General features: G+C 43.0%; 1 protein-coding gene across 2 annotated transcripts in view; it reads right to left on the reverse strand.

Annotated features, from left to right (window-relative positions):
- SLC37A2 (solute carrier family 37 member 2) overlaps positions 1 to 21418 on the reverse strand; it is a 66672-nt gene that overhangs the window by 41091 nt on the left and 4163 nt on the right. For both annotated transcript variants that reach the window (XM_067470697.1, XM_067470696.1), the window contains exons 2-4: positions 4285 to 4366; positions 2607 to 2694; positions 2286 to 2364 (exon numbers count right to left, since the gene is read on the reverse strand). In XM_067470697.1, coding sequence (XP_067326798.1) covers positions 2286 to 2364; positions 2607 to 2694; positions 4285 to 4366 — 249 coding nt within the window. The remainder of the gene's footprint in view (positions 1 to 2285; positions 2365 to 2606; positions 2695 to 4284; positions 4367 to 21418) is intronic.

A 21418-nucleotide genomic window follows, 5' to 3' on the forward strand; every position in this document is an offset into this window, starting at 1 on the left:
ATATATATGAAAGAGATGTTTGCCCAAAAGTTGGAGGCACATCTTGCTTTAGAGGAGAATTGCATATCTAAGAAAAGCGACTCCTTTTGCGCTCCAGTATAGAATTATTTCCCTCTAGGGAAAGGCCAGCCCAATGACTCCCACCCGTGCTCCACTGACTAAGATCATGGAACCGCTGACCTTTTTGCTCCTGTCCTTTTTGGCATTGAAGCAGTCCTGGAAATAACCCAACAAAAGCCCTTCAAAAGCTACTTAGGTGACAAAAGAGCTGGTCATGGCTCTTAGCAAACAGAATTCATCATCTGAACAAGCCTTCTATCGACAACACAAGCCCTCCATTAACTAATTTCTTATCACCCAGCTATCATGAATATAAGTTATGGGAATTTGGTCTCTCCGAATGGCTTTCTGCTTGGTTGGGAAGTAGGCCGACTGCTTTCTGGGTGTGGCTGGCTCTTGACGCATTGTGCCAGGATAATGAAATTCTATGGATTTGTCCTAAAAGCACCTCTTGGATTATGTGTGGGTGTCTTTAAATGAGGAAGTTAAACTGTCAGGTTGCTGATATCCTCTGTGACAAATTGTATCAAGCGAAGATTGTTGACAATGAAGATAAACCTTATCAAGGAAAGTAAACCAAGAGCAAATCATAATTGCTAATGGCAGAGCAACCTGTGAAATTAAGATAATAAGGATCACCAAAAGGCCACCAAACGCCCAGTAATCTAGAAGCTCATTTTGTAAAAGCAAGAGCAAACTACACTATGAGTGTGAGCAAGACAATATCTACAGGAACTGTGAGCAAGAACGGCCCCCTTGGCTATTTATCCCTAGGGCCCTTTTACACATGTTACCCCAGAATAAACTGGGGTAAAAGATGTGTGTGGTGAAGAAGCTAAATGACATTTGGGGAAAGTTTGGACAGAATCAGCTGAAAAGCACATGTTTAAAAGGTGCTCTTAAAACCTGATTTGGCCCCTCCCAAAAAGGGGCTGAGGTGGTGCAATGGGTTAAACCATTTTGCGACTGAACTGCTGACCTGAAGGTTGGCAATTCGAATCCATGAGACGGGGTGAGTTCCTGTCTGCCAGCTCCAGTTCCTGCCAACCTAGCAGTTCAAAAGCATGCAACTGACAAGCTGGAATATTGACAAGATTGAGATATTGACAAGCTGGAATGTGTCCAAAGGAGAGTGACTAAAATGATAAAGGGTCTGGAGAACAAGCCCTATGAGGAGCGGCTTAAGGAGCTGGGCATGTTTAGCCTGAAGAAGAAAAGGCTGAGAGGAGATATGATAGCCATGTATAAATATGTGAGAGGAAGCCACAAGGAGGAGGGAGCAAGCTTGTTTTCTGCTTCCCTGGAGACTAGGACGCGGAACAATGGCTTCAAACTACAAGAGAGGAGATTCCATCTGAACATGAGGAAGAACTTCCTGACTGTGAGAGCCGTTCAGCAGTGGAACTCTCTGCCCCAGAGTGTGGTGGAGGCTCCTTCTTTGGAAGCTTTTAAACAGAGGCTGGATGGCCATCTGTCAGGGGTGATTTGAATGCAATATTCCTGCTTCTTGGCAGAAAGGGGTTGGACTGGATGGCCCATGAGGTCTCTTCCAACTCTTTGATTCTATGATTCTATGAAATGTGAGTAGATAAATAGGTACCGCTTTAACGGGAAAAGGAAAGAGATGCTCCAAGCAATCTTGCCGTCCACATAACCAGGAGGTGACAACGCAGGATCGTTGGCTTGAAAATGGAGAAAAAGCCCCTCCCCAGAGCCAGAGATGAGCACTGCCCCAAGAAGCCGGAAATGAAAGGAGAAGCCTCTGCCTTTATTTGTCTTTGTCTGTCTGATTGTATATGATTGTAAAGGCATTGAATGTTTGCCTTTTAATGCTATAATCCACTCTGAGTGCCTTATGGGAGAAGGGAGGAATATAAATAAAGAGTATTATTGTTGTTGTTGTTGTTGTTGTTATTATTATTATTATTATTATTATTATTATTTTAAATAGTGGTACAAGAGCCGAACCAAGGAACGCAACAATAGCATGCTTTGATCCCTGGACTGGAAATGGAGCTGCCTGCAGGGTGTTTCAAATAAATAGACAACATTGCTACTTGGGTGCATCATTTCACTATGCAGATGTTTGGATACACCCTTTTGACCCCGTTATATAGGAGACTAATGTTGCAAGAAAAGCTAGTTTCCTATCTTTTCCTCTGCATATTCCTAATTATAAAGATATCACTTTATATTCCCCTCCTTCTTGCATGTTGGATACATACCTGATATACATGCCTATGGCATAGGCAACCAGGAAAGCATTATCCAGTGCTCCAAACAGTTCCTTATAGTTATCTTGGTCTGGAAGAATGGACAGTACGGGTTAAGGTTCTGGTTCAACAGAGTACAACTAAGCAGCACATATGTCCAAAGTCGCCACTGGTATTTGTAAACAAGAAAGGGGAAACAACTGCCTCCTGATCAACTAGATCTAAACTATAGTATGTTCTAAGCAAAATAGAGAACTCTAGGAGTTGTAGGGCAAATAAACTTTTACACCTTTTGAGTCTTTCAGGGAAACAGACTAGGAAAACAAGTCTTACCAAAAGGCTTCCAGTCACACCACGTCGTGCTATTGGACTCATTGTTTGGATTGGCTCCACGGGAGGAACAATTGTAATGTAGTTCACTCTGGCAAAAAGAGAAAGAGAAAAAATGACAATAGAAAGAATCAGGAATATTAATATCATTATTGGGTTATAGCAAGCTATCTGTATATATGGCAACTTTGAAATGGGCAAGAAACCAGGCCCTTGCCCTAGTGCAGTGATGGTGAACCTATGATACGCGTGTCAGCACTGACACACATGGCTATTTTTGATGACACGCAGCCACATGCATACACAGAAGTACACCTTATAAGAGCCAATCTAATTCCATCCTTAAATTTGTAAAAGGCTCTACACATTTAACATCTGCACGTTTGGGCATTGTTCACTCCATAACTCAGCATGGAATGTACATTTTTCTTACTTAAACTATAATTGTTGCAAAATTATGGGGTTTTTTTTCTCGAAGTTGATACCCTACCCAAGTTATGCTCAGGTTTTTGGCAAATTTTGACACACCAAGCACAAAAGGTTGCCCATCACTGCCCTAGTGAATCCTCAACCTAGGGAACAAGGTAGGAAGTAATGAGAAGATGAGACAAGAATAGGAAAAAGAAGAATCTCTTTTCTTGTGTTGGATGACTTAAAATTGTTTTCTCCCTCCTGACTTTCCCAAAAAAAAAGTAAAGACCTGGCTCTTTGAACAAACTTTTGAGAATGTAGCGGAATAGATAACACAGAACTGTGAATGATGAACATGGAATGGCCAGACAATGTTACTGGATAACGTTTTTAACACCGATGATCACATGCTTTAATGGTTTTTATTTATGTTTTATATTGTAACGTTGATAGTTTTTAATGGCACTTTTATGAATACCTGACATTGAATTGTGCCAATCTGTAACCTGCCTTGAGTCACCATATGACTGAGAAAGGCGAGCTACAAATATCGTAAATAAATAAATAAATAAATGTTTTATTGTCTGTATCTCACACCAAGTGATCACTAGATATAAAGGTAAAGGTTTCCCCTTGACATTAAATCTAGTTGAGTCCGACTCTGGGTGGTATTGATTATCTCCATTTCCAATTCGAAGAGCCAGTGTTGTCTGTAGACACCTTCAAGGTCATGTGGCTGGCATGACTGGATGGAGCATCATTACCTTCCCACCAAAGTGATACTCATATTTGCATATTTTTGAACTGCACGTTTGGCAGAAGCTGCAGCTAATAGTAGGAGCTCGCCCTGCTCTCTGGATTCAAACCACCAACCTTTTGGTCAGTAAGTCCAGCAGCTCAGCGCTTTAACCCGCTGAGCCACCGGGGCTCCTTCCCTAGATATAGGGCAGGATAAAACTTTTTCAATCACTCAAAGAAGAAACATAGGTATCCAGCTCACTTGTGAATTCAGAATATTCTTATGAACATTTCATTGGACTTAAATCTCCCTGTATTCAATAGTATCCATAGTATAGCAGACATGAGGGACTTGCGCCTTTTCAGATGATGCTGGACTACAGTTCTCATCACGTATGCTGACTGAGGCTGATGATACCTGGAATCCAATGAGGCCTGTTGACCTGAGAGCTCCACACTCTTTGAATTGCAGGCCCGGGCTAGCTTTGAATCAAGAAAGAACTCCTGACTTTCTAGGATTTATGCTACTTACCTTTACAATACTAATGGGTTTCCGTGAGAGATGGAAGGTGGTATAGCACAGAAATGTCAACACAAGGATCAGTCCCCGATACCTAGAAAAGACCACAGAAGAGAAAGACTGAACACCTAACATTAATTCTGAAGATTAACCTAGAAGGTTAGATACACATTTGCCCTGTGATAAGCATCATAAATGATTTAAAATTCATTGTAGGAGCCCCCGATGGCACAGTGGGTTAAACCCCTGTGCCGGCAGGATTAAAGGCCGACAGGTCGCAGATTCGAATCTGATGAGCTCCCTCTGTCAGCTCCAGCTCCTCATGCAGGGACATGAGAGAAGCCTCCCGCAAGCATGGTAACACATTAAAATATCCAGAAATCCCCTGGGCAATGTCCGTGCAGACGGCCAATTCTCTTACACCAGAAGTGACTTGCAGTTTCTCAAGTCGATCCTGACATGACAAAAAATAATAATTGTTGGTCTTTTTCAGTCTTGAAAGGATTGCTATGTAGTACCTTGTATGAGCCTATCATGTTAATATTTAAGTACAATATCCATGTTACTATAGCACAGGGATTTCAGCTATATAACTGGGAAGAGTTAAGATATGGACATGTTTTTGTTTTCCCTATTCTTAAACAACCGAGAGCCAGAAAGTCTGATTACTCTCATTCCCCAGCAATCTATCCAACATACCTTTAGCCTATTTCCAAAAAACTGAGAGTTCATGAATGTTCCTTGACCTAAAATGGTGAAGGATTGCAGATTTGCTAGATTATTGAGCTTACTGTGCTTCTGCTGTGAAATACTTTCAATGTTCCTCTTAGGCTGTGCATTTAGAGGGAGAACCATACATAAGTGGGCATGCTACTTTACAAAGGAGCTTGTCTACTATTCCTGATCATCTGGACTCTCCCCAATAAAAAAGTATGATTTGTTAGACTGGCACTCAGTTTTCAAAATAATAATAATAATAATAATAATAATGGAAGCAGATGAAACAATAGATCCCATCCTCAGCTGCTGCAAGAAGATCGCACAGACAGACTACAAGCAGAGGCATAACACCATTGCTCAGGTGATTCATTGGAACTTGTGCCACAAATACCATCTGCTTGCAACAAAGAACTGGTGGGATCACAAGCCGGAAAAAGTTACAGAGAATGAACATGCCAAACTCCTCTGGGACTTCCGGATTCAGACAGACAGAGTTCTGGAGCATAACACTCCTGACCTTACAATCGTGTTAAAAAACAAAGTATGGACTGTCGATGTTGCAATCTCAGGTGACAGCAGGATTGCAGAGAAACAACTGGAAAAGCTGATATGATATGAGGATTTAAAGATCGAACTGCTAAGACTCTGGCACAAGGCAGTCAAGTTGGTCCCAGTGGTGATCGGCACACTGGGTGCAGTGCCTAAAGACCTTGGCCTGCACTTAAACACAATCGGCGCTGAGAATAATAGAATCATAGAATCAAAGAGTTGGAAGAGACCTCATGGGCTATCCAGTCCAACCCCCTGCCAAGAAACAGGAATATTGCATTCAAATCACCCCTGACAGATGACCATCCAGCCCCTGTTTAAAAGCTTCCAAAGAAGGAGCCTCCACCACACTCCGGGGCAGAGAGTTCCACTGCTGAACGGCTCTCACAGTCAGGAAGGTCTTCCTCATGTTCAGATGGAATCTCCTCTATTGTAGTTTGAAGCCATTGTTCCGTGTCCAAGTCTCCAAGGAAGCAGAAAACAAGCTTGCTCCCTCCTCCCTGTGGCTTCCTTTCACATATTTATACATGGCTATCATATCTCCTCTCAGCCTTCTCTTCTTCAGGCTAAACATGCCCAGCTCCTTAAGCCGCTCCTCATAGGGCTTGTTCTCCAGACCTTTATCATTTTAGTCGCCCTCCTCTGGACACATTCCAAAAAAATACAATCTGCCAACTGCTGAAGGCCACCTTACTGGGATCTGCATGCATTATTTGCCAATACATCACACAATCCTAGACACTTGGGAAGTGTCCTACGTGTGATCCAATACAACAGCCAGCAGAGTGTCTGCTGTGGACTCATCTTGTGGTGTTTCAAATAATAATAATAATAATAATAATAATAATAATAATAACAACAACAACAATACACTTTATTTATATTCCGTTCTATCTCCTTGAGGGGACTCAGAGTGCATTACAGTATACACATAAATAGACAAACATTCAATGCCTTTTATACAACGAACAATGACACACAATATGCAAATAAAGGCAAAGGTTTCCCTTTCCCTCTCCAGCGTCTGGGGGCAATGCTCAACTCTGGCCATGCGGAGGTGCTCTTGTTCCATTTTCCATGGCGAGGAGCCTATCGTTCAAGGACTTGCCTGGTCGTGTTGTGCCGGCATGGTTTGCCTTGCCAACAAGGTGGTACCTATTGATTTACTCACATTATATGTTTTTGAACTGCTAGGTTGGCAGGAGGCAGGGCTGACAGCCTGGAGCTTACCCCGACCTGCAGCTTCAAACTGCTGATCTTCCGGTCAGCAAGTTTTTCTGCAGCTACGGGTTTAACCTGCTGTGCTATCGTGATACTGATAGGATTAGGTAAAGGTTTTCCCCTCACATTAAGTCCAGTCATGTCCGACTCTGGGGGTTGGTGCTCATCTCCATTTCTAAGCCGAAGAGCTGGCATTATCCGTAGACACCTCTTAGGTCATGTGGCCGGTATGACTGCAAGGAGCACCGTTACCTTCCCGCCGGAGCGTTACCTATTGATCTACTCACATTTGCATGTTTTTGAACTGCTAGGCTGACAGAAGCTGGGGGTAACAACGGGAGCTCACCCAGCTCCCCAGATTCGAACCTGCAACCTTTCCGCCAACAAGTTCAGCAACTCAACGGTTTAACCCACTGTGCCACCGGCAATGTCTGATATCAGTGGTCAGAGAAGAACCTGACATTACATTCCTATGCATGTTCATCTAGAAAACGCCATTCAAAAGGGTGAAGTTAACTTCCAGAAAATACTCAGGATCCTGTCTCATCATGAAAGCTAAGCAGCACCAGGTTGTGATGGGACTGCCGAAGAAAACCAGGTACTAAAAGCCTACAGTTCAGAGGGAGGAAATGGTAAACCACTTCTAAATATTCCTTGCCTAAGATAACTTTGCAAAATTCAGGGGTTCACCACAAGTGAATAGGCGACTTGCAGGTGTGCATGCACAGACACAAAGAGGAGCAGAACTGCATGATTTAATAAATAAATAGAATAATATAATCTTAGAGTTGGAAGAGACCTCATGGGCCATCCAGTCCAAACCCCTGCCAAGAAGCAGGAAAATTGCATTGAAAGCACTCCCGACAGATGGCCATCCAGCCTCTGTTTAAAAGACTCCAAAGAAGGAGCCTCCATCACACTCCGTGGCAGAGAGTTCCACTGCTGAACAGCTCTCACAGTCAGGAAGTTCTTCCTAACATTCAGGTGGAATCTTCTTTCCTGAGAGAGAGGGGAACTGAATAGAAGAGTAGAATCTAATTCAGAGCTTGCTAATTCCATCTAATTCAGAGCTTGGTAATGTTTACTCCTAGAAGCATCCAGCCTTGGATATCCCTCCCATGCTGACTGAGGGATTCTGGAGGTTGTCGTCCAAAAAGACAAACTTTCCAAAGGTCTACTCTAGCTTATTCATGGAAACACTGACTTAAATTCTCAGCTGTCAAAAGTTTCAAGCAGACTCCTTTCCCAACCTGATTTGGAGATCCCAAGGATCAAATCAGAGATCTTCTGCATGTAATGTGCAGCTACATCTTCTGCCATCAATTCAACAGCTGATTCTCTTTGCTTCTCTTTTTCTCATGACCACATTTTTTTCCATTCAGCAAAACAAGTGAACCACTCCAGAAATAAGTATGCTTTCCGAGTCATATGTGAGCAGTGGTGGAAATTAAGTCACATATGAGTAGTTCTGCTCTGTTTTTTGTAGCCAAAGGATAATTTCTTCCATCCTCAAAGGAAACAAGGATTTTGGTACCTCACAAGACATGAGATAGCACTCCAGACTATCATTTATTTATTTATTTACTTACTTACTTACTTACTTTATTTGTATACCGCTCTTCTCAGCCCTTAGGTGACTCAGAGCGGTTAACAACAAACAAACAGCAGCAAAAATTCAATGCTAACAACATACAGACCATATAAAAACAATTAAGGCAATAATACACTAAGCAATTAACATCAGTAAACATCAATCAACATCAATAAGTGACTCATTAGCGTCTCATAACTGAAATCACAATCCAAGTTCGTCATCCGTTATTCTGATTTCCTATGATTCATTGTAATTCATTGCACTTCTTATTTAAACGCCTGTTCAAATAGCCAGGTTTTTACTTTCTTCCGAAATGCCATTAATGAGGGAGCCGATCTAATGTCTGTGGGGAGGGCGTTCCACAGCTGAGGGGCCAACACTGAGAAGGCCCTGTCCCTCGTCCCCGCCAACCGTGCCTGAGTTGCTGGCGGGATCGAGAGCAGGGCCTCCCCAGAAGATCTTAAAGTCCTAGTGGGTTTGTAGGCGGAGATGCGTTCGGATAGGTAACTTGGGCCAGAACCGTTTAGGGCTTTATCGCCAGCACTTTGAATTGTGCCCGGTAGCAAATTGGCAGCCAGTGAAGCTGGCGCAACAGAGGAGTTGTATGCTCCCTGAGCGCCGCTCCTGTTAGTATCATGGCTGCCGAACGTTGAACCAATTGGAGCTTCCGAGCAGTCTTCAAAGCAACCCCACGTAGAGAGCGTTGCAGTAGTCTAGACGGGATGTAACCAGAGCATGGACTACCATATCAAGGTCATGCCTTGGGAAGCTACACCAGAATTGGCCAAAGAAATTCTGCAGACAAAACCAGGAACAAAGCTTGGACAAAAGTTAGTTCCCGGATCACATTATCACCGTCTGTTAGGAATTGTGGGAGTTGAAGAACAAAATACCTGGAGGGCCGAAGTTTGCCCATGCTTGCATTAAATGCTAAACAATCAACATTATAATATAAAACAAAACCTGCTGAATATTTAAACAACCAGACACATACAAATCAGTAGAGCGGTGATGTGGGCATGTATAATTTCTACTGATTCATGCATAAATTGGCAAATGGGAGAACAAACTGGAATACAAGTTTGTGGAACAGGAAATTCTGACGCATTATAAAACTGTTTAGAACCAAGCTGTGTCAAAGCACGACATAAAATACATCGAATATTGAGCTTGTATAACTAACCATTCAACACAATTCAAATAGATTAAATATAAACAACAATACTATAATTAGATTGGTAGATACAGAATGGGGGAACAATGCCTGGCTCGACGGGCACTCTGAGGGCTCTTGGAGTGTCTTCGCCTTCGTGACCGGGTAGAGCCTTTGTAAGGCTCCCTCTATCGGGTGGGAAAGACCCGATAGATGGCTTTATTTATTTGTTGTGTCAGGGCAATCAGTCAAATATATTACATTTCTAACAGAATAAAGCAAACAAACAGACAAAATATAAAATTTTTGAAGTTTGGTAGTTGAATAAATGTCCTTTGACCAGTATCTGGCCACTTGGAGTGCTTCTGGTGTTGCTGCGAGAAGGTCCTCCATTGTGCATGTGGCCGGGCTCAGGTTGCATTGCAGCAGGTGGTCAGTGGTTTGCTCTTCTCCACACTCGCATGTCGTGGATTCCACTTTGTAGCCCCATTTCTTAAGATTGGCTCTGCATCTCATGGTGCCAGAGCGCAGTCTGTTCAGCGCCTTCCAAGTCGCCCAGTCCTCTGTGTGCCCAGGGGGGAGTCTCTCATTTGGTATCAGCCATTGGTTGAGGTTCTGGGTTTGAGCCTGCCATTTTTGGACTCTCGCTTGCTGAAGTGTTCCAGCGAGTGTCTCTGTAGATCTTAGAAAACTATTTCTAGATTTAAGTCATTGACGTGCTGGCTGATACCCAAAGCAGGTTCGAATCTGGGGAGCTGGGTGAGCTCCCGTTGTTACCCCCAGCTTCTGTCAGCCTAGCAGTTCAAAAACATGCAAATGTGAGTAGATCAATAGGTACCGCTCCGGCAGGAAGGTAACGGTGCTCCTTGCAGTCATGCCGGCCACATGACCTTGAAGGTGTCTATGGACAACACCAACTCTTTGGCTTAGAAATGGAAATGAGCACCAACCTCCAGAATCGTACATGAGGTGCCTTCTTAGGAGTCTTAGGAGTCTTTTAAACAGATATTGGATGGCCATCTTTCAGGGGTGCTTTGACTGCAATTTTCCTGCTTCTTGGCAGGAGGTTGGACTGGATGACCCACTTGATTCCACCTGAACATGAGGAAGACCTTCCTGATTGTGAGAGCTGTTTAGCAGTGGAACTCTTTGCCCCAGAGTGTGGTGGAGGTGCCTTCTTTGGAGTCTTTTAAACAGAGGTTGTATGGCTATCTGTCAGGGGTGCTTTGACTGCAATTTTCCTGCTTCTTGGCAGGAGGTTGGACTGGATGACCCACTAGATTCCACCTGAACATGAGGATGACCTTCCTAACTGTGAGAGCTGTTCAGCAGTGGAACTCCCTGCCCCAGAATGTGGTGGAGGCGCCTTCTTTGGAGTCATTTAAACAGAGCTTGGAGGACCATCTGTCAGGGGTGCTTTGACTGCAATTTTCCTGCTTCTTGGCAGGAGGTTGGACTGGATGACCCACTAGATTCCACCTGAACATGAGGAAGACCTTCCTGACTGTGAGAGCTGTTCAGCAATGGGACTCTCTGCCCCAGAGTGTAGTGGAGGTGCCTTCTTTGGAGTCTTTTAAACAGAAGTTGGATGGCTATCTGTCAGGGGTGCTTTGAATGCAATTTTCCTGCTTCTTGTCAGGAGCTTGGACTGGATGACCCACAAGATTCCACCTGAACATGAGGAAGACCTTCCTGACTGTGAGAGCTGTTCAGCAATGGAACTCTCTGCCCCAGAGTGTAGTGGAGGTGCCTTCTTTGGAGTCTTTTAAACAGAGGTTGGATGGCCATCTGTCAGGGGTTCTTTGAATGCTATTTTCCTGCTTCTTGACAGGAGGTTGGACTGGATGACCCACAAGATCTCTTCCAACTCCATGATTCTATCATTCTATGATTCTAGGAGGATCTGCAAGCTCAGCACTAAATCTTGCCAGAATTTTCATAGAGAAGTATCACAGAGTCAGCATCAGACTAGAGTTAGAAAATCTAACATTATTGGAATGTAGATAAGACAGAAGAGATCCCTAGAATTTGGTTCTTGGTTCAGAAGATAATGGACAGGAGAGTAAATAATGTGGCAAATCCCCAATTCAAAGTGAAATACAATGTTTAAGCTAATGGGAGAAGGCAGTAAAGATAAGGCAAGAAAGACGGTCACAGTCTTGATCAAAGACAACACTGGTGTCCCTACTCTTGTTTGGACATCTCCAGATCCTGAAAGACCTTGAGCTCTTTTCTACGTACCAACAACAAATGATACTCCCTCTTCAACTCAGAACGGTCATAAATCTGCCTCAACGCTTCAGTAGCTCAGTCTGCGATGCAGAGAGAGCACATCTGCTGTTATGGGGGAAGCTTCCTCAAACGCTGAGTGATAGACCAATCACTCAAAGGTTGCCACACACTTCCTTGATTAGTATTGACACATTCATTTTTTCTCTCTCTCCCCCAAGACTAGGACTTCAAACAAAAGAGTAAAAACTACAACAAAAGGGGATTTCATGTAAACATGAGCAAGAAGCAGAGCTTTTCGGAGGCAGAGTTAGATTTGGGCTTTGGGCTATGCTTTGGGGGTGTCAGAAGGGTCGCCAAACACCGTCAGAAAATTCAGTATTTTCTGTTGGTCATGGGGTAGTGTGTCCACAGTGCTCTCTGGATGTAGGTGAACTTCAACTCCCAAACTCAAGGCCAATGCCCATCAAACCCTTCCAGTCTTTTCTGTTGGTCCTGGGAGTTCTGTGTGCCAAGTTTGGTTCAATGCCATCATTGGTGGAGTTCAGGGTGCTCTTTGATGGTAGGTGAACTATAAATCCCAGCAACTACAAATGCAGCAAATAAATAAATAAATAAATAAATAAATAAAATACTGAAATTAATCGAAAACTAATTTTAGCATTTTATATCCCCTCCCTACCCCCTGCCCCACAAAAGCTAGGTCCACAAGGTTCTACTTTCTTCTCCAACCTCCTACTAATAACCAGATCTATTTCTCTCTCTCTCTCTCCCCTTCCTTCCTTCCTTCCTTTTCTTTCTTTCTCTCTGTTTTGGTTTTCTTAACACTTTCTGACTTGGTTGCTGTGAGTTTTCCAGGCTGTATGGCCATTTTCCAGAGGCATTCTCTCCTGATGGTTCACCCACATCTAAGGCATGCATCCTCAAAGGTTGTGAGGTCTATTGGAAACTAGGCAAGTGAGGTTTATATATCTGTGGAATGACCAGGAGGAAGAAACAATTCATGTCTGCTTGAAGCAAGTGTGAATGTTGATTAGTATTAGAAGGCAGGATCATCAAGTTTGCAGACGACACCAAATTGGGAGGGATAGCCAATACTCCAGAGGACAGGAGCAGGATTCAAAACGATCTTGACAGATTAGAGAGATAGGCCAAAACTAACAAAATGAAGTTCAGCAGTGACAAATGCAAGATACTCCACTTTGGCAGGAAAAACGAAATGCAAAGATACAGAATGGGGGACGCCTGGCTCGAGAGCAGTACGTGTGAAAAAGATCTTGGAGTCCTCGTGGACAACAAGTTAAACATGAGCCAACAATGTGATGTGGCGGCAAAAAAAGCCAATGGGATTTTGGCCGGCATCAATAGGAGCATAGTGTCTAGATCTAGGGAAGTCATGCTACCCCTCTATTCTGCTCTGTTTAGACCACACCTGGAATATTGTGTCCAATTCTGGGCACCACAATTCAAGAGAGATATTGACAAGCTGGAATGTGTCCAGAGGAGAGCGACTAAAATGATAAAGGGTCTAGAGAACAAGCCCTATGAGGAGGCTTAAGGAGTTGGGCATGTTTAGCCTGAAGAAGAGAAGGCTGAGAGGAGATATGATAGCCATGTATAAATATGTGAGAGGAAGCCACAGGGGGGAGGGAGCAAGCTTGTTTACTGCTTCCCTGGAGACTAGGACGCGAAACAATGGCTTCAAACTACAAGAAAGGAGATTCCATCTGAACATGAGGAAGAACTTCCTGACTGTGAGAGCCATTCAGAAGTGGAACTCTCTGCCCCGGAGTGTGGTGGAGGCTCCTTCTTTGGAAGCTTTTAAACAGAGGCTGGATGGCCATCTGTCAGGGGTGATTTGAATGCAATACTCCTGCTTCTTGGCAGGGGATTGGACTGGATGGCCCATGAGGTCTCTTCCAACTCTTTGATTCTATGATTCTATTGAATGGCCTTGCAGCATCAAAGCCTTGCTGGTTACTGCCTGGTGGATCCTTTGTTGGGAGGTGTTAGACAAAGTTTATTTCTCCCACCTTGGACATTCCACAGATATATAAATCTCACTTACCCAGTTTCCAACAGACCTCACAACCTCTGATGATGCCTGCCATAGATGTGGGCGAAATGTCAGGAGAACATGCTTCTGGAACATGGCCCTACAGCCCACAACGATCACAACAACCTAATGATTCTGGCTGTGAAAGCCTTCAACAACACACTTTCTGTCTTCTTCAAACTCTTGCATAAAAGAAATCCATTGGGTGACCTGAGGCAAGTCAAACCTAGAGTCAGAGGGAAGCAATGACAAAGCCTCTCTGAACAAATCTGGCCAAGAAAGCTCCCTTTTGGGTCACCATAAACTGTAACTATCTTAAACTGACATAACAACAACAAAGGATAATTTGAGCCTTTGTCCCATCCAAATACAAGAAATAGTACTTAGCCTATCCTCCAGAAAACATTTGAGATAATATGGAAGTACTTTCTGTGATGCTTCCATTACCATGGCCATTAATAATAATAATAATAATAATAATAATAATAATAATAGAACAACTTTATTTTTATCCCACCCTATCTCCCCAAGGGGACTCAAATATAAGATCACAGAATCATTAACTAGGAAGTTAAGCAGGATCCACCTTGGCTAGTATTTGGATGGGAAACCACCATGAAATACCAGGTGCTATATACTATGTTTCAGAAGAAAGTACTTGCAAAACCATCTCCAAGTACTCCTTGCCTAAGAACATGCTATGAAATCAACAAGCTTGTCATAGGTGACAGGCAATTTGAAGGCACATACACACTCATACACACTCATACATTAATTAGAACTTTGATTCATTAATTTGCTGTGATGAGATGACCTGGAAACTATATAATGATAGACAGGAGGTGGGTGTTTTCAGTCTTGTAAACACTGATGCACGAAAGTGTGTCATAACTCTCCCTCAGAAGATTTAGACAGAGAGGAGGAGGAGGCAGACTGTTAGGAATCTGCAGCTCCTGATATTGAGAACTTTCCTGATTCCTATCAATATGAATCAAGGAACAAAGGAACAAGGAGAGATTGTGCAGCTTCCATTTGTTATTAAGTAAGAAACCCTGACCTAACTAGGCACCTGGGTTCTTGAGACGGCTGACTATAAATCTCCCAGCTGATCCCTGACATCTATGTTCCCCCTACAATCCTCCTTCCTGAAGATGAGTTTGTGTTATTTTGGGAAATTATGTCTACACTTGTTATTGTACTTAGGCATTGAACGTTTGCCTTTGTCTGCTGGAATCTGCCATGAGTCCCCTTGGGGCAGAATATAAATAAATTTATTTATTATTATTTATTTCGGGCTTTTATATCCCGTCCTATCTCAGGGACTCAGGACGGCTAACAAACTGGCACCCCATGGCGCCCACATAAAAAACATGAATATAATATAACATTATAAAACAATATAAAACAGTATAAAAACAATCAAGTAGTACTCGTCGAAGGCTTTCATGGCTGGAATCACTAGGTTCTTGTGGGTTTTTTCAGGTTATAGGGCCATGTTCTAGAGGCATTTCTCCTGACGTTTCGCCTGCACCTATGGCAAGCATACCTCTGAGGATGCTTGCCATAGATGCAGGCGAAACGTCAGGAGAAATGCCTCTAGAACATGGCCCTATAGCCCGAAAAAACCCTCAAGAACCTAATCAAGTAGTCAGCGGTCACCGGTTTAAATTATCATCCAAGGGCAGTCCATCAGTTCTATATAAGTTGTCACGTCAGCAAATCAGCCTAATTTACAAAAGCCTGATCCCATAGCCAGGATTTTACTTGTTTCCGGAAAGTCAAGAGGGATGCAGCGCATCTAATTTCACTCAGGAGGGAGTTCCATAGCCAGGGGGCCACCACAGAAAAGGCCCTGTCAGACGCGATTGCGACAATAAGGGAACAATGAGCAGGGTCTCCCTGGATGATCTTACGGCCCTAGATGGATCGTAGCAGGAGATACGGTTGGACAAGTAAACTGGGTCAGAACCGTTCAGGGCTTTATAGGCCAAAGCCAGCACTTTGAATTGTGCTCGGAAGCTGATAGGCAACCAGTGGAGCTGGCGTAACAAGGGTGTTGTGCGCTCCTTGTATCCAGCCCTGGTGAGCAACCTGGCTGCCGAGCGTTGGACTAGTTGAAGTTTCCGGGCAGTCTTCAGAGGCAACGCGATGTAGTCCATTCGGGATGTAACAAGAGCGTGGACCTCCGCAGCCAAGTCAGTATTATTATTATTATTATTATTATTATTATTATTTTCCTGACTTTAAACTGTCACACTAACATTAGCAACTTAAAACTCAGCTGGCTAAAGAACAGTGAGCAAAGTTTACTTCTTCCAAGTGCTGTGCATTCAATACAGCCTGCAGGGAAGAGACATTGGCAAAGTACTCTGCTAGAAACCAGCCCACGGAATAAAAACTAGTGTGTCCAACAGTAACCTTGAAGGCGGTTCTTGTCACTGAAAACATAAACAGAGCAATAGCACTTTTGATTGCTTAATTGGCACGCTTCATAAAAGGCATGTTGTAGTCTCGGTCAGAGCCATCGCTGTGGCCAGTTTCACTGTGAAAGCTTTGAAGGAGTGCTTTGGGATGATTCATATGGAGAAATGTATGCAGGAAATATTGCATCACAACCTAAAATCTACTTGAACTTTAAAGGAAAAATCTAGTTGGAAACACTACAACAAATGAGGACAGACAGAGTATCCCTTATCTAGAAATCCAAAATACTCAAAGAACTGAAATTGGGCAGCCAACATGGATATATTGCAATAGCAGATTCCCAGGTTAGTTTAGTGTTTACACCTTATTTTATTTTTCTGGTTATTTAATATTTAATGTTTATTTTACTTAAGTGATATTTGTCTTTACTGTTGTAATGTAGCACAAATCCTATGTAAAATCATACTAAGTATTTTTGACATTAATATTGAAATCTGAAATATATACAGAAAGTCTTTAAAGGTGCCACCTTTGCTTTCCAATTATTCAATGTGCACAGATTTTGTTTCATGCACAAAATTCTTTAAATATTGTATAAATGACCTTCCAGCTATGTGTATAAAGTATATATGAAGCATAAGTGATTTTCATGTTTAAGAAGGGATGGTTAAACCTCTAGCTGCAGGAAATCTGCTGACCAGAGGGTTAGCAGTTTGAAGCCGCGAGTCAGGGTGAGCTCCCGGCTGTCAGCCCTAGCTTCGGCCTACCTAGCAGTTCGAAAGAATGTAATTTATTTATTACATCAGAAGCAAACCAAGGGTACAGTTATAATGTAGTTAAAACACACACAAAGTTTTAAAAACTTGGCATTATATTAAATGTCATTTGACCAGTAGCTGGACACTTGTGTGACTCTTGTGTGGCTATAAGGTGGTCCTCCATTTTGCATGTGGCAAGGCTTAGGCTACATTGTAATAAGTGGTCTGTGGTTTGCTCTTCTCCACACTCGTAACCAGAAAGAATGTAATGCAAGTACATCAATAGGTACTGCCTCGGAGAGAAGGTAAACGGGCACCCCATACAGACATGCCAGCAACACAGTTGGAGGTGTCTATGGACAATAGGCTTCTCAGCATGGAAAAATAGAACAAGAGCACCTCCCCATGGCTGGAGTTGAGCATCGCCTCCAGATGCCGGAAATGGAAGGGGAAGGCCTTTACCTCTCTCTGTGTATTGTATGTCATTGTTTACTATGTAAAACCACTCTGAGTCCCTTCGGGGAGATAAAGCGGAATATAAATAAAGTATATTATTATTATTATTATTAGAAACACAACAAGATGAGTCCACAGCAAACAAGATCACTCTGCTGGATGTTGTATTGGATCACATGCCGGACACAGTGTCTAGGACTGTGTGATGTATCGGCGAATAATGCGTGCAGATCCCAGTAAGGTGGCCTTCTGCAGCTGGCAGATAGTAATTTTGTCAGCACCGATTGTGTTTAAGTGCAGGGCCAAGGTCTTTAGGCACTGCACCCAGTGTGCCGATCACCACTGCGGCCACCTTAACTGGTTTGTGTCAGAGTCTTTGCAGTTCGATCTTTAAATCCTCATATTGTGTCAGCTTTTCCAGTTGTTTCTCTTCAATCCTGCTGTCACCCGGGATTGCAACATCGGCACTCCATACTTTGTTTTTCAACACAATCGTGAGGTCAGGAGTATTGTGCTCCAAAACTCTGTCAGTCTGAATTCGATTGTCCCAGAGTAGCTTGACGTGCTCATTGTCTGTAACTTTTTCCGGCATGTGATCCCACCAGTTCTTTGTCGCAGGTATTTTTGTTGTTCTTGTTGTTGTTGTTGTTATTTCAACTTGGGTCCCATCTCCATTATGTACATATACGAAAATACAGGGGTTTCAAAATCTTTAAAAAATCCAAAACACGTCTGGTTCCAAGCATTTCGGATATGGGATACTCAATCTGTAGTTTGGGGTCAGATTTATTGATCTTTCCTACAAAAGCCAAAACTATGATCTAAATCAGGCATGGAAAAACTTGGGCCCTTCAGGTGTTTTGGACTTCAACTCCCACCATTCCTAACAACCTCAGGCCCTTTCCTTTTTCCCCTCAGCCACCAAATTGGGAGGGATAGCCAAGACTCCAGAGGACAGGAGCAAAAACTAACAAAATGAAGTTCAACAGTGACAAATACAAGATACTCCACTTAGGCAGGAAAAACGAAATGCAAAGATACAAAATGGGGGACAATGCCTGGCTTGAGAGCAGTACGTGTGAAAAAGATCTTGGAGTCCTCGTGGACAACAAGTTAAACATGAGCCAACAATGTGATGTGGCGGCAAAAAAAGCCAATGGGATTTTGGCCTACATTAATAGGAGCATAGTGTCTAGATCTAGGGAAGTAATGCTACCCCTCTATTCCGCTTTGGTTAGACCACACCTGGAATATTGTGTCCAATTCTGGGCACCGCAATTCAAGAGAGATATTGACAAGCTGAAATGTGTCCAGAGGAGGGCGACTAAAATGATCAAGGGTCTGCAGAACAAGCCCTATGAGGAGCGGCTTAAGGAGCTGAGCATGTTTAGCCTGAAGAAGAGAAGGCTGAGAGGAGATATGATAGCCATGTATAAATATGTGGGAGAGGAAGCCACAGGGAGGAGGGAGCAAGCTTGTTTTCTGCTTCCTTGGAGACTAGGACGCGGAACAATGGCTTCAAACTACAAGAAAGGAGATTCCATCTGAACACGGGGAAGAACTTCCTGACTGTGAGAGCCGTTCAGCAGTGGAACTCTCTGCCCCGGAGTATGGTGGAGGCTCCTTCTTTGGAAGCTTTTAAACAGAGGCTGGATGGCCATCTGTCAGGGGTGATTTGAATGCAATATTCCTGCTTCTTGGCAGGGGGTTGGACTGGATGGCCCATGAGGTCTCTTCCAATTCTTTGATTCTATGATTCTATGATTATAAGGCTGTTAGGAATGGTGGGAGTTGAAGTCCAAAACACCTGAAGGGCCCAAGTTTGCTCATGCATGATCTAAATCTTATTGGTTCTATTGATGAATCAACAGATTACATACATCCCCATGGATTCAATGCATTTACTCTGTTATGAATTGCCAGCACATCAGATGCAACTGATGAACCATAAACCTCCAAGACACTCAGTCATCAACAGCCTTATATCCGTCTTGCAGACAGACTTTTCTTGCGGCTTCTCTTATTGAGTCTACCCATTTGTAACACAGTCTTCCTCTTTTCCGACTGCTTCATCCTTTACCAAACATCATTGCCTTTATCTTGTATATCTCATGTGAAAGAGTTTCAGTTGGGTCATTTTGGCTTCTTGGTCGAGCTAGTCTGGTTTTCTCTATTAGCCATTTCGGCAATCCATTGGAACTTTAGAACTGTTTTCCAGAAGCCTATTCCTGGTAAATTGATTTTTGCTGGGATGAATTAAAGTATTTTGAAATATATAACGGCTCTTTGCGGTGCTGTTTTTAATCTTTGTTTTAATGTTTTGAATGCTGTCAAAGGCTTTCACGGCTGGAATCACTGGGTTGCTGTGAGTTTTCCTGACTGTCCATGTTCCACAATCATTCTCTCCTGAAGTTTCTCCCACATCTATGGCAGGCATCCTCAGAAGTTGTGAGGTCTGTTGGAAACTAGGCAATTGAGGTTTATGTGTGTGTGTGTATAGATAGAGGGGTATATACACACACACACACACACACACACACACACAAGCCATCCCCTGTCACACATTGCTGTGGTCCAGTCTGTGTATATGTGTTTTGTGTGTGTTTTGTTGTTCATTCGTTCAGTCGTTTCCGACTCTTTGTGACCTCATGGACCACGCCAGAGCTCCCTGTTGGCTGTCACCATCCCCAGCTCCTAATAATAATAATAATAATAATTATTATTATTATTATTATTATTTATACCCCGCCACCATCTCCCCAAGGAGACTCGGGCAGCACCCAGCAATACAGTAAAACAATGTAACAAAAACACAGCGAAAGAGAAAATAACATAAGATACAAAATACTAAAATAAATAACAGCGCAACAATATAAAATCAGAACATTAAACACTAGACATATTGGCAGGGTCAATAGCAAAAGACTAAAATTTTAAAACACTGGGTGAGAGGGCAAAGTAATGTATTAGGACAGGGGATCCAAGGATGAGGTAGGATTTAATTGTATATATGTGTGTCTGCGTATATATGTGTGGTTTTGCGCATGTGTTGTGTTTTTCAGTGTTTTTATGAGTGATGGTCACTGGTTGGCCTGATAGGTATCTTGTGTCCAAATGTGGTGTCTATTTGTCCAGTGGTTTTTGAGTTATGTTAATCCCACAAACAAACATTACATTTTTATGTATATATATAGATATATATCTGTGGAATAATGTCCAAGGTGGGAGAAAGAACTCTTGCTGGCAGGCATGTAGCCGGGGGGGGGGGGGGGGGGGGGTTGAGGGGTTTGGTCCAGATCCCGAAATTCTCATGGTGGTTCGCAAAAAGGCCTTACTGGTGCGTTATTTAAACTGTTATGTTTATTCATATTATGATCGGATCACCATACTCAATATATCCCATATGCATGGGGGTATTGTGGTAATGATACGAAAGGTTTGCTAGGGTAGACCCTCTTTCACTCAGACTCAGCCCCCCCCCCCCCCGAAACTCCCCCTGAAAAAAACTCAGCCCCCCTCCCCCCCCCCCCCCCCCCCCGAATCGAAATCCTGGCTACGGGTCTGCTTGCTGGCTTAAGGCAAGTGTGAATATTGCAATTGGCCACTTTGATTAGCACTGAATAGCCTTGCAGCTTCAAAGCCTGGCTGCTTTCTGCCTGAAATGTTGTTTGAATGCTGTTGTTCTTTAATGCCATTGCAATCTGAATTTTGCATTGTGCACGTATATGGGTTTTTCTGGTATTGTCTGCCTTTTTATAAATTCCCAGAAAGATGGGATATAAACAATGTGACGAATGGGTGGATTCAGGGCAATGTATGCGATATGTATTTCCTTTGTGTGAATCGTGTTGCTCTTTCTAGCAAATGCAATTAATGGTACTGGAAACAGTTCTTAGAGAAACAGAAACAGGGATCTGGGAAGACTGTATAAGTAAAGGAAAGAACTGCCTTTTGCTGTCAAACCGCCTCCCTGAATCCAGAAGCGC

The sequence above is a fragment of the Anolis sagrei genome, chromosome 7 (genome assembly GCF_037176765.1).
Source record: "Anolis sagrei isolate rAnoSag1 chromosome 7, rAnoSag1.mat, whole genome shotgun sequence".
Classification (NCBI taxonomy): domain Eukaryota; kingdom Metazoa; phylum Chordata; class Lepidosauria; order Squamata; family Dactyloidae; genus Anolis; species Anolis sagrei.